At 45.0% G+C, this 17,563-nt stretch overlaps 1 protein-coding gene across 7 annotated transcripts; it reads left to right on the plus strand.

Annotated features, from left to right (window-relative positions):
• The first annotated feature begins 1,127 nt into the window (after positions 1-1,127).
• On the plus strand, positions 1,128-12,544 carry ZNF586 (zinc finger protein 586). 7 transcript variants are annotated; one of them, XM_015125054.3, is made up of 4 exons: positions 1,128-1,367; positions 2,839-2,905; positions 7,323-7,449; positions 9,506-12,544. In XM_015125054.3, the coding sequence occupies exons 3-4, from the start codon at positions 7,416-7,418 to the stop codon at positions 10,549-10,551; spliced, it is 1,080 nt and encodes a 359-aa protein (XP_014980540.3). In that variant the 5' UTR covers positions 1,128-1,367; positions 2,839-2,905; positions 7,323-7,415; the 3' UTR covers positions 10,552-12,544. The 7 variants fall into 7 exon arrangements, with proteins under 7 accessions (XP_014980540.3, XP_077836365.1, XP_077836366.1 ...); XM_077980239.1 differs by having other exon boundaries at positions 7,328-7,449; XM_077980240.1 differs by lacking the exon at positions 2,839-2,905 and adding an exon at positions 5,871-5,920.
• Positions 12,545-17,563: the final 5,019 nt, after the last annotated feature.

Genomic DNA, 17,563 nt, shown 5'->3' on the forward strand with positions numbered 1-17,563 from the left:
GAGTTAGCATGCTAATACATTATAATTAGCATATAATGAGCAGTGAAGATGACCAGAGGTCACTTTCATTACCATCTTAGTTTTGGTGCGTTTTAGCCAGCTTCTTTACTGCATCCTGTTTTATCAGCAGGGTCTTTGTGACCCACATCTTGTGCCAACCTCCTGTCTCATCCTGTGACTGAGAATGCCTAACCTGGGAATGCAGCCGAACAGTTCTCAGCCTTATTTTATCCAGCCATTTTCAAGATGGAGTTGCTCTGATTCCAATGCCACTGACAATGATGAGCACTTGCCAGCAAAGAGGTGAACTCATGGATTTAAGGCACTTGAAATATCTCAGTGTAAAAGCACCCTGTGCATACAAACTCCATGTTTGAACACCGCAGCCATTGTCCTGTAACATAATAGATAATAGCATTTGTCTTATTCTCTCTTTGACGTTGATATCAGATTTCTAGAGGAATCTATAGGTTAAAGATACAGCATAAATAAAAGTGTTGCTAATGGGCTGAGCACGGTGGTTCACGCCTATAATCCTAGCATTTCGGTAGACCGTAGCAGGCGGATCATTTGAGGACGGAAGTTCGAGACCAGCCTGGCCAACATGAGGAAACCCTGTCTCTACTAAAAATACAAAAATTAGCCGGGTGTGGTGGCACACGCCTGTAATCCCAGGTACTCGGGTGGTTGAGGCACGAGAATCGCTTGAAGCCGGGAGGCATAGGCTGCAGTGAGCCAAGATCACACCACTGCACTCCAGCCTGAGTAACAGAGAGAACTGTCTTTTAAAAAAAAAAAAAAAAAAAAAGAAGCCGAGCATCACAAATTCTGAAATAAGAAGCCTCCAAACACGCGGGCAATCAGTTGCACAGAATACCCCCAGAAATGTGTGTATGGCCTCTTCTAAGATGGGAGACCCTCCTCGGCATCTGGACCTGGAGTCGCCATTTTCTAGCGCCCCTCGCAGTGGAGCTTGGCCCTTCCGTAAGTCGGAAGAAAGTCACCTTCAGCGCTGCCCATCTCTGGGAACTACATTACCCAGAATCCGCCCTGTGGAATGGAAGCGTGACTGAGCCAATGAAGCTTCAGAGAAGACACGCCATTGCGGGGGCACGTAAAGTCAAGCCGAGACTTCCGGCGTCCTAGCCGTGGCAGCCATTTTGGCCTGTGAGGCCAGTGGAGGTTCTGGGTCTCGACGAGCTCGGGAGGAGTGGTTGTGGCCATAGCGCACAGGCGGATCTGAGGCTCGGCGACGCCAATGGTCGCAGCCCGGGACAGGACAACCACAGGAACACCGCCGAGCCCACGTCCCCCCGCCCGCCAACAGAGTCATGGCTGCAGCGGCTGCTCTGAGGGACCCCGCTCAGGTGAGCGCTGCGACCTCCGGGCCTCACCCACCCGGACCCTGAGGCCCCTGATCGTTAGGGGCGCCTCCTCGCGTCCCTGCAGCCCAGGCCTCTGTCAGGGACAGAGAGGCGCCGGCGGGTGGGATCCCCGTTTCCGACACCCAATTGATACGGTCGTCAGAGCGAGACTGGCCGAGGGTCCGGCATGGGCAAAGGCCTGCAGGCGCGACAGAGGCAGGAGGATGCGGAACACGGGGACATCTTGTGTCTACCGGGAACGAAGAGTGAGCCGCAGTTCTTTCTTTTTTTTTTTTTTCTTTTTTGAGACCGAGTCTCACCCTGTCGCCCAGGCTGGAGTGCAGTGGCGCGATCTTGACTCACTGCAACTTCCGTCTCCGGGTTCAAGCGATTCTCCTGCCTCAGCCTCCCGAGTAGCTGGGATTACAGGCGTGTGCCACCACGGGGTTTCATCATGTTGGCTGGGCTGGTCTCGAACTCCTGACCTCAGGTGATCCGCCCGCCTTGGCCTTCCAAAGTGCTGGGAGTACAGGCGTGAGCCACCGCGCCTGGCCGAGGCAGAGTTGTTTCTTCAGTACCAGGCTGAGGGTTGACCTTTGATTTTGAGGTCGCTAGAAGCCATGGACAGTTTTGAACAAAGGAAATCTGTGTTAGAGTTAGGATTCCCAAAAGATGTTCAAAGGAAGTACAGAGTTGAAGGCGGTGATGAGGATATTGAGGCTCTGAGAGGTTGAATCATTAAGAGGTGACATTGAGCACTGGGCCACAAGATCATCTGGCGGCAGGGCCAAAAAAAGCTTACAGAGAAGCCTGAGTATATCAAATCTGAGCACGGACACATTTGTGAAAGCCCTGCCTTTTGGCACACCTCATGGCTATGGAATCACTTAGGGAACCCACAGAAGGAAGTAGGGGATGCTCTAGTCCCTCATCCTCACCCACATGTCTAGATCTTGGCGTCTTTTTAAAATTTTTTTTGGGGGCGACAGATTCTCACTCTGACACCCAGGCTGGATTGCGGTGACGCGATCAGGGCGCAGCATAGCCTCGACCTCCCTGGGCTTAGGAGAGCCTCTCATCTCAGTCTCCCAAGTAACTGGCTTTTTGTATTTTTAGTAGAGATGGAATTTCGCCATGTTGACCAGGCTAGTCTCAAACCCTTGGGCTCAAGCAGTCATCCTGCTTCAGCTTCCCAAAGTGCTGGGATGACAGGCAGGAACCACCGCACATTCTAGGACACTTAAGTGCCTTTCTCCAGTCGTTCGATCTGGGGATCTTGGAAAAACCTCAAACCCCAACTCTACATCAGTGATATAGGTTATGGGGAGTTATTGCCATGTCTATCAACTAATGTAACACGTGTGGAAGGTTCACCCAGGAGCTGATACTGGGATGTGCACTTACTTACTTAGAAGGGAAACTGGAGGGGTGAGGTGATGTTACCAATTTCTTAATAGGCTCTGTCTGGTTACAGAGTGGACAACAGACTGTGGGGTTGAGGGAGGAGGAAGATCAAACTGGAAGCTACTGCCCTAGTCGAGGTAAGGATTAATGGACTAGAGTTGTGGCTTAGGCAATGTGGCTAGATCTGGATTTGTGTTTTTTAGAGGGGCAAGTCAATTTTTTTTTTTCCAAGACAGAGTCTGGACCTGTCGCCCAGGCTGGAGTGCAGTGGTGGAATCTTGGTTCACTACAACCTCTGCCTCTCGGGTTCAAGCAATTCTCCTGCCTCAGCCTCCCATAGCTGGGATTACAGGCGCGCGCCTCCACGCCTGGCTAATTTTTGTATTTTTAGTAGAGATGGGGTTTCACCGTTTTAGCCAGGCTGGCCTCGAACTCCTGACCTGGTGATCCACCTGCCTCGGCCTCCCAAAGTGCTGGGATTACAGATTACAGGCTTGAGCCATCATGCCCAGCCCAGCAATTCAATTTTTAAATGGGAACAGTGAGAGTTTGAGAGGATTCAGGAAACACCCCTGAGTTTTTAGTCTTAGCAGCTGTGGCAATGGGAGCTCCATCAACTGAGATGAGCAAGTTGATAGCAGATGTAATATTCACTGAGGCTATCAGGAGGTTTGTTGTGGCCATTCTGAGTGGAACAAAACACAAATTGCTTTTGCTTTGCTCTCCCCCACAACAATCAACACAGAGTACTTCTGTGACTAGATATGTGTGGATGGTTTTCCTCATACACCAAGTAGTTCTCCAGTGGACATCAGATCCCACAGGTGAAGTCTCAGACCCATGGGACTGTCCGCCAACCCCTTTCGATGCCAATCACAAGCCCGGGGATGTGTTTTTCTTTTTTTTTTTTTAACCTGTCTTTTGACTGACTTGCTATAAATCAGGTTCCTCGACTTCCATTAAATTGCTAGAGCCAGTCACAAAACCTCAGGAGACGCTTTAATTTGCCAGTTTATTTTAAAGAATATTTATTACAAAGTTTACAGATGAAGAGGTGCATAAGGGGAAGGGACCCGGAGCTTTTATGATCTTCAGGCACACCACCATCCAGGAACTTCCATGTGTTTGGCTATTTGGAAGCTCCCCAAACCCTGTCTTTATGGGGTTTTATCAAGGCTTTGTTACATAGGCACGATTAATTAAATCATTGGCCAATGCTGATCAGCTTAACCCTTGGCCCCCTCTCCCTTTTCTGGAGATTGTGGTGGGGGCTGAACTTTCCAGACCTCGAATCCCAACATAGTCTTTTCCCTGACCAGTCTCCATCCTGAAGTTATCTAGGGGTTACCAACCATCATTCAACTCATTACCATTGAAACTCACTTAAATTTGAGAATTTCGTGAATTTTAGGAGTTGCATGCCAGAAAAGGAGATGACCAAATATATATTTCTCAATATCACAGCCATGTTAAGATTCTAAAATGTATTAGATACTCTTAATGGAGCTATCAAATGGGCAGCTGGACACATAGATGCAAATATCTGGGGAAGGGTTGATATTGGAGGTATCTAATATATGGTGACTACTGTGTGGACCGAGATGATTGAGTCATGGCTCACATTTGGAAGGTACAACCTTCAGATTATGTTGATGACACTGTTGGACAGGAAGTGGGGATTGGGTTTCCTGCTTGTGTACCTGGCGATGGTATTGGATTTCAGAAACACAGGTGAGGGAGGTAAATGGCCATGAAGGGAGGGTATATCTGTTTCTTCTTCTTTTTTTTTTTTTTTTCTTGGGACAGAGTTTTGCTCTGTCACCCAGACTAGAGTGCAGTGGTGCGATCTCGGCTCACTGCAACCTCTGCCTCCCGGGTTCAAATGATTCTCCTGCCTCAGCCTCCTAAGTAGCTGGGATTATAGGCGCCTGCCACCACATCCGGCTAATTTTTGCATTTTTAGTAGAGACGGGGTTTCACCATCTTGGCCAGACTGGAAAGGGAGGATATATCTGACAGCCTAGTTTGGCAAGTGACATAATGCTTCCAAGGAATGAATAGACTTGAGATGCTTGCCGACGCATAGGAGTAGCTGAGGGAAGATGACACTCAGGCCGGAGCTTGTGTTTATTGGCTACTTTGTGGCCTCACCAAGATTTTGAGATGACTTTGGTGTGGCCTGGGGTGTTTCATTCAGCCTGGTACCAGATATGGAGGCAAATATGGTTACCTTCTGAGAGTCACTATGCCCGAGATTGATGACCAATGGTTCTGGGCTTTGAATGGGGTTAGGTGGACAGAAGAAAGTCATAGGTGCCGGGATAGTGGCTCACACCTGTAATCCCCGCACTTTGGGAGGCCAAGGTGGGCAGATAACGTGAGATCAGGGGTTCAAGATCAGCATCGACAACGTGGTGAAACCCCATCTCTACTAAAAATACACAAAAAGTAGCTGACATGGTGGCAGGCACCTGTAATCCCAGCTATTCGGGGGCTGAGACAGGAGAATCACTTGAACCTGGGAGGCAGAGGTTGCAGTGAACCGAGATTGCGTCATTGCACGCCAGCCTGGGCGACAAAAGTGAAACTCTGTCTCAAAAAAAAAAGTCAGCCGGGCATGGTGGCTCACACCTGTAATCCCAGCACTTTGGGAGGCTGAGGCGGGTGGATCACTTGAGGCCAGGAGTTCAAGACCAGCCTGACCAACATGGAGAAACCCTGACTCTACTAAAAAGTATAAAATTAGCCAGGCGTGGTGGCACATGCCTCTAATCCCAGCTACTCGGGAGGCTGAGGTAGGAGAATCACTTAAACCTGGGAGGTGGAGGTTGCAGTGAGCCGAGATCGCGCCATTGCTCTCCATCCTGAGCAACAAGAGTGAAACTCCGTCTCAAAAAATAATAAATAAAAAGTCATAGTTTCTGAGGATAGCAAATGCAGCACGGAAGTGGAATAGCACCATAAATATCTGAAAATGCTAGTGGTTCTTTTTGTCTGTGGATTTATGCATGGAGGGGTTCAAAGAATGATTTGGGGCTACCACTGCTATTGAGAAACATTAGAATTCTGTGGTAATTTTGGATTCCTTTTTAATTTACCAAGACTACTGTGGATGATGTCAGCCACATTATGGTATAAGCCCTAAAGTTAAGGCCAGTATCATGTGCTACCTTTATGTCTGGTGATACCTCAAATGGTCTGAGTGCAAATCCCCCTCCCCACTCTGCTCTTTTGGATAATGTGTCCTAGCCTAACTACCCTTTTAATCAAGAGGACTAGGCAGAGTTCCTGGTTATTATTTATTTGTAGCAGGTTTCAATTTGATTTCTACCCGCAGAGATTCAAACAAGCCAGTTGCAGCTGGGTGTGGTGTCACACACCTGTGGTCCCAGCTACTTAGGAGGCTGAGGTGGGAGGATTGCTGGAACCCAGTGAGTTCAGGCTGCAGTGGGCTGTGATTGTGCCACTACACTCCAGCAGGAGTGACAGAGCAAGACCCTGTCTCAAAAATTAAAAATAAAAACAAGCCAGTTGCATTCTTTTAAGGGAATCAGGGACTATCACACCCTCTTGATTGAGCAAAGCTTACATACCACAGTCCCTGGTTGCACTCTCTCTCTTTTTTTTTTTTTGAGACAGAGTCTCGCTCCATTGCCCAGGCTGGAGGCAGTGGCGCCATCTGGGCTTACTGCAACCTCCATCTCCCGGGTTCGAGAGATTCTCCTGTCTCAGCCTCCTGAGTAGCTGGGACTACAGGTGCATGCCACCACATCCGGCTAATTTTTGTATTTTAGTAGAGACGGGGTTACACCTTGTTGTTCAGGCTGGTCTCGAACTCCTGACCTCAGGTGATCCACCTGCCTCGGCCTCCCAAAGTGCTGGGATTACAGGTGTGCGCCACCGCACCTGGCCGCTCTCTCTTATGCATAGTTCAACCCCCATGTGGCTGTCTGTGGTGAGTGGTGTCCTCTTCTTTCAAGCTGTGAGCATATTTGATTAATGAACTTTCTTGATGACTTGTGTTCAGCGTCAGGTGTTGTGTGTTTGGCCATCACCATAACCCTAGGGTGAGACTCCTACTCTTACCAGTAGAAGAAAGGGTGATTAAAATACTTTAACTTCTGGCAAGACCAGAGAGAGGCCTATGGTGTGGGCAGTTAGGTAGTGGCGGCAATTGGCATGTGTCTGTGGTGTCCAAAGATGTGAAGGATGTGTATGTACATAAAGATTATGTTTGAAAGGCCTCAGGCACTGCATTGGGATTCACGTGACCTTTGCTCTACCAGGGGAATTGCTAGAAAGGAGAGGATGAAACCCTTTATTTCAGGCCCACAGCAGAGATACCTGTTTGCTTATCTGCATCTTGTTGCTGATGGCTATGTGTCATGATTAATGGTCCCATGAGGACATAGTGGCACTAGTGGGCAAAGTTTCTCTTCTGAGTTGGGGATCCTGGGAGAAGGAGGATGGGCAAGGGTAGATATGTTGGGGAAGTGGATTGTGGGTCTTCAGCATAGGGGCCATTTGTGGTTTCATCTATCCCCATCATGACAGAGCAGTGTGACCTTTGAAGACGTGGCTGTAAACTTTTCCCTGGAGGAATGGAGTCTTCTTAATGAGGCTCAGAGATGCCTGTACCATGACGTGATGCTGGAGACCTTGACACTTATATCCTCCCTGGGTAAGGTACTCATATTCACCTGTGACCTGAGTTAGTCTCTGCCCCTCTCCTTTATGCCTTATCGCTTTCTCACATCAGGACCATGGACACAGCTTCATTCTCCAGTTCTCTGGAGAGGTTCTGTTGTTGGTTGGACTGAGGTGTACTTACTCTCCTTTCCTTAAGCAGCTCCAGCCTGCTTTGTTGCAGGCTTCCAGAGAAGGAGTCAGGGTCAGGAGTCTTAAAGTCACCCTAATGTATCCCACCTTGGTTGTCCTCTGCCTGTCTGGGTGACTGTGCAGATCCAAGGCTTCTGTTTTTCTGAAGTTCCATTTCCTTCCTCTAGCTCACATTTGTTCATGTCACAAATTGCCGGCACTGACATGGTCATTATGTACATGAACCACAGCCTGTTCTTGCAATACCCTACTTCAAAATTCTTTTTGTAGTATTTCATCAGGCACAATAATACCTGTCATCCCAGCTCTTCAGAGGCTACTCAGATCCCAGGAGTTTGAGGCCACCCTGGCCAACACAGCAGGTCCTTATCTCTAAAAATTTATAGGAAGGAATTCTTTTTATAATATTTAGTTTCCTTTCCTGTGGAATATCAAATGCAGAGTTGTTCTGAGCCAGTATTGGCTGTTCATCTGTCCTATGTTTCTCTTAGTACTTAACATGATCGAGTTTCCATGTAGTTGCTCATCTTGGTGGTGAAATGAAGAGCCCGTGGTTGTCCCTAAGATGTAAATGAGTCCAGCCTTAGCAAGGACTTGGGGCAGCTTTCTTCTGAAGAATAGCATGTGAGTGAGGTCATGACATCAGGGCTCTATTCAAATTATGCCATATACCTCTTCTATTTGACAATATTTCCGTGCCAATAGAAGTAGCCCCACTTTATGTCTTTCCTTCCCCATTATTGAGAGTGCCAATTTATTAGTCCTACACCTTGTCGCTTCTGCTGTTACATTCAACCCAGGACTAATTTTCATATATCCGGACTCCACATCTCACCTATTTTTCTCACTGCTCTGTCTGCAGTGGTCTTCAATATTGACTCATGTATTTTGTATTATGAAGTATATACCCATTCTTTTTTTTCTTTTGAGATGGAGTTTCACTCTTGTTTCCCAGGCTGGAGTGCAATAATGTGATCTCAGCTCACTACAACCTCCGCCTCCCAGGTTCAAACAATTCTACCTCAGCTTCCCCAGTAGCTAGGATTACAGGGGCCCACCACCACATCCAGCTAATTTTTTGGGTATTTTTAGTAAAGATAGGGTTTTGCCATGTTGGCAAGACTGGTCTTGAACTCCTGACCTCAGGTGATCCACCCCACTTGGCCTCCCAAAGTGCTGGGATTACAGGTGTGAGCCACCACGCCCTGCCTCTATGAAGTATATATCCTTTTTTTTTTTTTTTTTTTTTTTTCTTGAGACAGATTCTTGCTCTGTTGCCCACACTGGACTAGGCTCACTGCAACCTCCGCCTCCCAGGTTCGAGTGATTCTCCTGCTTCAGCCTCCTGAGTAGCTGGGATTACAGGCGCACACCACCATGCCTGGCTAACTTTTTTGTTTTTAGTAGAGAAGGGGTTTTGCCATGTTGACCAGGCTGGTCTCAAACTCCTGACCTTGTGATCCACCCGCCTCGGCCTCCCAAAGTGCTGGGATTAGAGGCATGAGCCACGTTTCTTGGCCATGTATATACTCATTCTTAACAGTCCCTGACCAAAGGATGTCGTGCTCTAGTCATGTTGTGGTGGCCTGGACATATTCTTTATATAGTACTCACATGTCATCAGCAAATAAGGTCCCACAGGCAAGTTGTTTGCAAATGAAGGAGTTATAGACCCTGCCGTTATTCTGTCTGTTGCCTCATATAGTCATGCCCTTGACAACATGAGGCCTCCTATATCTGTGATAATGCTAAGCAGCCCCAACCTCAACCTGAACCCAACTCCCTATGCGTGCAGATAACTCCATAGACTAGTTTTTTTGTTTGTCAGTTACTCTTGTAGGTAGACTGCATACTCAACAAAGTCAACATGTACCTCACCAGCGTTTCTTTGCTTTTAGGTTGTTGGCATGGAGGGGAAGATGAGGCAGCACCTTCTAAGCAGAGCACTTGTATACATATATACAAAGACCAGGGAGGTCATAGTGGAGAAAGGCCTTATGAGTGTGGGGAATATAGGAAATTATTAAAGAACAAGTCCTGCCTCACTGAACCCAGAAGAGATCACAAACACAGGAATGTTCGCACTGGAGAAAGACCTTATGAGTGCAGCAAATATGGGAATTTATTTCACCAAAACCCTACACTCCATATTCGTGAGAGATTGCATACTGGGCAAAAGACCTATGAATGCAGTGAGTGTGGAAAATCATTTCACCAAAGCTCTTCACTCTTGCAGCATCAGACGCTTCACACTAGAGAAAAGCCTTATGAGTGTATTGAATGTGGGAAAGGCTTTGCTGAAAAGTCCGGTCTCATTAACCACAGGAAAGTTCACTCTGGAGCAAAGCGTTATGAATGCAATGAATGTGGGAAGTCCTTTGCTTATACATCTAGTCTCATTAAACACAGGAGGATTCACACTGGAGAGAGGCCTTATGAGTGCAGTGAATGTGGGAGATCCTTTGCTGAAAACTCCAGTCTTATTAAACACTTGAGAGTTCACACAGGAGAAAGGCCTTATGAATGTGGTGAGTGTGGAAAATCATTTCGCCGAAGCTCTTCACTCTTGCAGCATCAGAGAGTTCACACTAGAGAAAGGCCTTATGAATGTAGTGAATGTGGAAAATCCTTTAGCTTAAGGTCCAACCTCATTCACCATCAGCGAGTTCATACTGGAGAAAGGCATGAGTGTGGGCAGTGTGGGAAATCCTTTAGCCGAAGATCTAGCCTTATTATACATCTGAGAGTTCACACTGGAGAAAGGCCTTATGAGTGCAGTGAATGTAAGAAATCCTTTGCTGAAAACTCCAGCCTTATTAAACACTTGAGAGTTCACACTGGAGAAAGGCCATATGAATGCATTGATTGTGGAAAATCATTTCGCCACAGTTCTTCGTTCCGTCGCCATCAGAGAGTTCATACTGGAATGAGGCTTTGTAAGTGAAGCAAATTTTGGGAATTCTCTTGCCCAGGCTTTTTGCTCCTTCAAGGCGAGAGAGTTCACACTGGATCAAGGTGTTATGAGTGTGGCAAATGGGGAATGTTCTTTAGCTGGAATGCTAGCTTCTTTACATAAAAGAGTGCTACCACTGAAGAAGTGCCTTTTGAGTGCAATGAATGTGAGAAAGCCTTCATCATCTCTCATTGGTTACCAGAATATTTACATGAGGAAAATACCACAGATGTGGAGGCAATATTATTTCTTCTTCAGTTTAACACTGGAGGAGACCCCTTATGAGGATGCCATCTGCCTAAATTGAATGTGCCATACATCAAATAGCTGCATACATTCCAGGTATGTGGGAACCACATAGTATTTTTCAACCTGCCCAGGTCTCTTGCTAGACTTCTATGACTGACAGTTCTCTTCTAAAAAGCATTTCACCTTTACCACTTGGCAGGTGCCCACAGTACATCATTCTCCTAACTCATCATGATCCAGAAGTAACTTTGATTTTGTTTCATTCAACAGAGGGATTTTTTAGTATCCTCAGTACTAACTCTATTCTCATTTCTTTCTCTCTGATGAGTTAGGCCATGAAACTGACACATTTTTGGCACAGAGGACTCTTCTGATAACCTGAAAAGATGGACTGCCTTTTTCAGGGATCTTTTGGATCTCACAGAATTCTTAAGATGGAATTTTCCAGCCTGCCAGTCATGAATCTCAGACAGCCTGCCGCCTATTGCCCTGATTTGTGTTATAATAAAGGCCCTGTTGTTTAAGACACCTTCAGTCTTTGCAAGAGGGCATGGAAGCTCCAAGCGCTTTTCTCATACTTTACCCTATGCATCTCTATCTGCATCTTTTGTACTATTTATAATTAACCAGTAAATTATTTTCCCTGAGTTTTATGTGCCGCTCTATCAAATTAATCAAATCTGGTCATGGGGGGTCCATGGGATTCCTGATTTATAGTTCATCAGTCAAAAGCAGAGGCTCTGGGGCTTTGATTGGCATCAGAAATGGGAGCATCAGTTTTGGTGACTGAGTCCTCAAACTGGGGGATGTGATGCTATCTGCGGGTAGATAATGACTGAGTTGAACTGGAGGACCCCCAGCTTGTATCCACTGGAGGATTGCTTGGTGTGGGTAGAAAACACCCTGCATATCTGGTCACAGAATTACTCCATATTGATTATTGTTGTGTGACAGACAACAGAGGAAAAGTTTATTTTTTTCGACAAATATGCTATGGCTTCCCTTCTATTCCACATCTTTCTACTCCTGCCATACTATTTCTTTCTCTCCAAGTTTGTTATTCCTCAGAGTTCTCATAAATGGAAAGGATATGCACTTTGTTGAAATAAGAATTTCATGTTAACCAAGTTTTCATGATAGCCGTGAGTTTCACTTAATTATCTCAGAACTTAGAGCTTACTGTTCTCTACTTACTATCCATTGAGACTTAATGTGTTCTTGGCCATCACAGAAACTTTACTAGCTACTTATGTCATTGTCAATGGATAACTCTCTGAATCCACATTAATTACTTTGTAATTATCTCGGTCCTCAACTGTGTTTCAGAGATAATCTCCAGTCTTCATGCAGACGCTATCACTGCACCTACAGGTGAAATGATAATCACTTCCTAGCAAGGAAGTTGGATCATGGAATACAAGATAATTTATCAAGAATCAGATAGTCTTGTTCCACACCTGCAGGAATGTCAACATCGCAACCACCATGGCAAATATTGATTTAATAAGCAACTACTATTCCCAGATAAGTGTCAGAATCTTAGAAGAAATTGTAATATCTTAGACAATTTAGACGTGATGGAGGGTGGATGATGAGAAATTACTTAATGGGTACAATGGATACTATTTGAGTGATGGATACCCTAAAGCCCTGATTTAGCTTCTACACAATCTGTACATGTAACCAAATCACACTTATACCACATTAAATTATTTAAAAAAAAAAAAAAAAAAAAGAAGTGTTAAATAGAAAAATGCTGCTGCTTTGTGGGATTGGAACACAATACAGAAGAAGATATAGAACATAGTCAGAGGGACTCAGAGGCATGGTACCACCTTGTGTAATTCCCTTAGGGCTGCCTAGGATCTCTTCTCCATATTGTCTCTCATACTCTCTTTAAAGTATTCTCATTGATAACCAAAACATTCTCACAACATTCATTATAAGCTTTACTTGGGCAAGTGCAGTAGCTCACGCCTGTAATCCAAGCACTTTGGGAGGCCAAGACGGGTGGATCACAAGATCAGGAGATCGAGACCATCCTGGCTAACATGGTGAAACCCCATCTCTACTAAAAATACAAAAAAAAAAAAAAAAATTAGCTGGGCGTGGTGGCGGGCGCCTGTAGTGCCAGTTACTCGGGAGGCTAAGGCAGGAGAATGGCTTGAACCCAGGAGGCAGAGCTCGCTGTGAGCCGAGATCACACCACTGCACAATAGCCTGGGCGACAGAGTGAGACTCTTATCTCAAAAAAAAAAAAATAAGATAAAAAAACCTTTACTCACATAAAGTGAAGAACAAGAAGACTTACCCATAGTTTTTGAGTTGACGTTTAGTGTCCTTATAACATTTTTTGGATATGCATTTTTATCCTTTTGGGAACATGATTTACAAATGCGAGCTGCAGGACTATTTCATTAATGTGTTGAATGCAAGAGTTAAAACTTCCTGTCCCATTTAGTGAATGGAAAAATACTTAAGTTACATGAATAAAAAGATCGTAAATTACCAACAGCAAGATAATCAGGGACGTAAAACATCTCAATTCCTAAATGTTGCTTAATGACAACATGTTTTGTAGGTACATTTTATTTTCACAGTTATTAGTATTCCCTTCTCGCTGGAAAGATGTCCAGTGATTCTGAATCAATACAGGTGTGTGGGGTGTCATCTAGAAGTCATAAAATGACTTATTCAAATTAACCATGTTATGACCACTCACACTCGCTGATACATATCTTCCTGTAACTTCTGTGGAGAGTGAAATTTTCTTTTCTTTTTTCTGTTTTTTTTTTTTTTTTTTTTTTTTTTTTTTGAGACAGAGTTTCACTCTTTTACCCAGGCTGGAGTGCAATGGTGTGATCTTTGCTCACTGCAACTTCCACCTCCCAGGTTCAAGTGATTCTCCTGTCTCAGCCTCCAGAGTAGCTGGGATTACAGGCGCCCACCACCACACCTGGCTAATTTTTGTATTTTTAGTAAAGACGGGGTTTCACCATCTTGGCCAGGCTGGTCTCGAACTCCTGACCTTAGGTGATCCACCTGCCTCGGCCTCCCAAAGTGCTGGGATTACAGGCGTGAGCCACCACGCCCAGCCTATTTATGTTAATTTTTATACCATAGAAGCGACTAAGGGCAGGTCTAGAGTTAGTTAAGGTGGAGGTGGTGATAAAGAGGACAGGGTTATATTGACAAGGCTGACAGAAGGGGTAGTCCTTTTAGTGAAATAGATGAGGGGTTTTAGATCTGCACAAACCTTTTTGTGGAAGTCTAACTTTGCTCTTGGGTAGTTTATGGGATGTAGTCTTACTTACTACAAGGTTGCCAGGCAGTAGGAGCAGAAAATCGGTCCTGGCTGCAGGTCATTACAACAATGAGTGCTCGGGATAACTGTGTCAATTAGAGGGCTGCGACATAAATATTTGTGTGAAAAGGCTAGCTGTTGATCTTTTACATTTCTACAAGGTATGACAGAGCAAGCATTAAAAGCAATAGTCTGAGGTGAGTCAGACTTAGTTACATTAATAAAAAAGGAGCTAGTAACAGAATAAAGAAAGCAATATAAAAGGTGTATGAAAATTAATCTTTCTTTAACTTAGTAGGGCTTGATCCTAGTACAGTAACCCATAATTCTCAGAGGAAGATGTTTTCTTGACTTGAGTATGGTGGGTCCATTTTTTCTTTCTCAGCTGTGCGGACGGCAGTCTCAGTGGTTAACGGTGTAAAATAGAGTTCTTCCCAGGCTGGCTTGAGCTTTTTCTATCTTTTGATGAGGATGTGCTTTTCAGGCTGGTGCTGGTGTACTGGAAATTCTAGGGGTGGTACCTGTGCTAAAAGACTTTTAGTTCCGAGGGAAAGGAAAGTGGAAGATAAATTAAGTATATAATTTTTGCTGCATATTCTGGGGCTTTAGGCCACATGGTGACGCCTTCTGCTCCACTGTTGTTCAGCGCCGGCCAGGGGATGCTGCGGCCCTGCCCCTTAATGTCTTGGGCCTTCTTGTGGCCTTCACCGCCCTTGCTCCCTGTGGCCTTGGGGATGAGGGGCCTTGTGACTTACCTGGCCACCTTAGGGCCTTAAGAAAGCTAAATACCATTGTATATTTGACAGTGTTTTTTTGTATGATTTTATATCAGGTAAGTTAAATTTTATCTTTATATTAATGTGCTATTAATGTTAAACTTAATTTTAATAAAATCTTATAGACACTATCTAATTTTAATGTCTGACTATAAGGTAAGACTTTTACAGACTCTTTTTATAATTTTTGTTAAAGAGCAGGTTGGTGCTTTAAGAAAAATCTATCATGCTTTAATTTTAATGCCCAGTTCACAGAAAAACTGGATGATACCCTTTTAAGTTTAGCCAGTATGTTTACACACAGAATTTCCTTTACAATTAACATTGTAAAACTTGCTTAAACCTTTAAAACAAAAATTTTTTTTAACGTTTAATGTAGGTAAACATCCATATTCTTATGCCTCCTTGTAATCTTATTAAAAGTAGATTTTATTTTTCTTACATACCTTGTACATAAACTGTTTAATAATAATTTTACATCCAGGAGGCCTAATTACTTTTAAATTATACAATATTTATTGCATAAATTCCCTTTTATAGCTTTTCTTACAACTTTCACAATCTTCAACATGTCTTAACTTTCTGCCTTCCTTTTACACTATTTTTTTTCCTAGTTTCACCTTCTTTGTCTTTTTTTGATTTCTGTCTCTTCCACTTTCTCTCACTCTTTCCTTCTATTTATCTCTCTCATTTGCACTCTATTTTCCACGCTCTCTCATCCCGTTTCCCTTTCTTCTCCTGAGTTCTCCAGCTCCTGCGGCAAGCAGGGCTGGGCCACCGCACAGGCCCCGCCCCCGCGCTATTTTTCCTGTTTTTTTTTTTTTTTTCCAGATTCCCCTTTTTACTCCCCCACCCCCTCTTCTTTTTACACTTAGTTTCTTGGATTGAATGGGATTTTCGCGACTGCAGTCTGGGCGCCGGGCAGTCATTGGCCTAGCGGCTTGACAGATATGCCGGCCGCAAATTGCAAGAATTATGTCTTTTCACCTCCTATGCCCTCCACCCGGAGCCGGTCCCCAACCTCTTTTCGGGAAGAGGGACTTAATCTTTGGCGTGCCTGCCTAGCTGTTTGGCTCTGCGCTTGCTGTTTTTGTTTTCTTTCTCTCTGACTTCCTCTCCTAGTTTCTTTTTCTTTTCTGCTGGTCTTTCCTTTGTCTCTGCCAGCCACCTATGCTGCTGTTTTCTCCTCTGCTTTCCACTCCCCTAGGGGAGGGACCGGCAGGAGCGGAGCTATTGTTTCTTCCTCTGAAAAGGAAAGGGGAGTTCTGAATATTTTTCTTACTACCAGAGGTTTGTGTGAGGTTCAACCCCCGACTGGGGATTTCTCACCTCTTTCTGACCTCCGAAGACATCCTAAGGAATATTTTACCACCCCTGCGGTTTTTCTCTCCTTGGTATGTCCTAACCAAGGAATACTTTACCATCCCGGCTTTTTCCTTAGTCCCTGACCACCCACCAAGGAAATACTTCACCAGCTCCTGCAGCTTCTCCTTCCGTGGTCTATGCACAGTTGTCTCTGCATTATGTGAGGATCTTTAAGCTAGGTTCCTGGCCAGTTTTGTTTTTGTTTTTGTTTTTTCCATTGCTGAGAGTACGGATTTATTCGTCACACCGGGTGGGTCTCAATTTCTTACCCTTAGACGACCTTGCAATGAGGTAGGGGAGCGCGCTACCCCATGAGAGAGGACTGGACACCGCCCCAGAGGAGAACGTGTGCTTGTACGGATTGCCACCAAATTGCTTGAAATGCTTGTTCTCCAGTGCGGTAAAGAAATAGCACTTGAACATAAATTTATTTAGTAAGGCCATTTTTACTTCCTGCAGAAAGGGTACACTAGTGTACTAGTGGCACTAGTGTACTAGTTTTGCCACTAGAGTACGCGGAACTAAGGAGACAGGGTCATTTATAACCTGAGGCCTCCACGCTACCGCTGTGTCGGTTTCCATTGGCTGAAACGGGACCTCACATTCTGTATTTGTCCCGATTGGCTAGCAACTTAAAACTTTTTTTTTTTGACTGAGTTTCACTGAGTCCTCCAGGTTTGAGTGCAGTGGCAGGATCTGGGCTCACTGCAAGCTCCGCCTCCCGGGTTCATGCCATTCTCCTGCCTCAGCCTCCCAAGTAGCTGGGATTGCAGGCTGCCCCCACTACCCTGGTTAATTTTTTGTATTTTTCATAGAGACGGGGTTTCACCTTGTTAGCTAGGATGCTCTCGATCTCCTGACCTCATGATCCGCCTGCCTGGGCCTCCCAAAGTGCTGGGATTACAGGCCTGAGCCACCGCACCCTGCCCTCAATTTCTTTTATCACATTGACATCTGTCTCAAAGGAAGGGCAACTTACCCAATGCCACTGTGGTACACATCAGCAGCTACAACTTTCACAATTACTGCACAGGTAAAAAAGGCCATCTGAATGATAGCATAAACATGGCATCTGAGCTCCAAAATGTCATCTCCTTACAAGCAAGTAGTTATTATTTTCCAGTGACTGCAGGAATAGTTTCACACTGGGAACTGGGATTATCTCAGAATAAATGTTTTTATTTATTTAATTTTTTTTGAGACAGAGTCTGTCACCCAGACTGGAGTGCAGTGTTGTGATCTCAGCTCACTGCAACCTCTGCTGCCTGGGTTCAAGTAATTCTCCTGCCTCAGCTTCATGAGTGAATAG

Source organism: Macaca mulatta, chromosome 19, assembly GCF_049350105.2.
Source record: "Macaca mulatta isolate MMU2019108-1 chromosome 19, T2T-MMU8v2.0, whole genome shotgun sequence".
NCBI lineage: Eukaryota > Metazoa > Chordata > Mammalia > Primates > Cercopithecidae > Macaca > Macaca mulatta.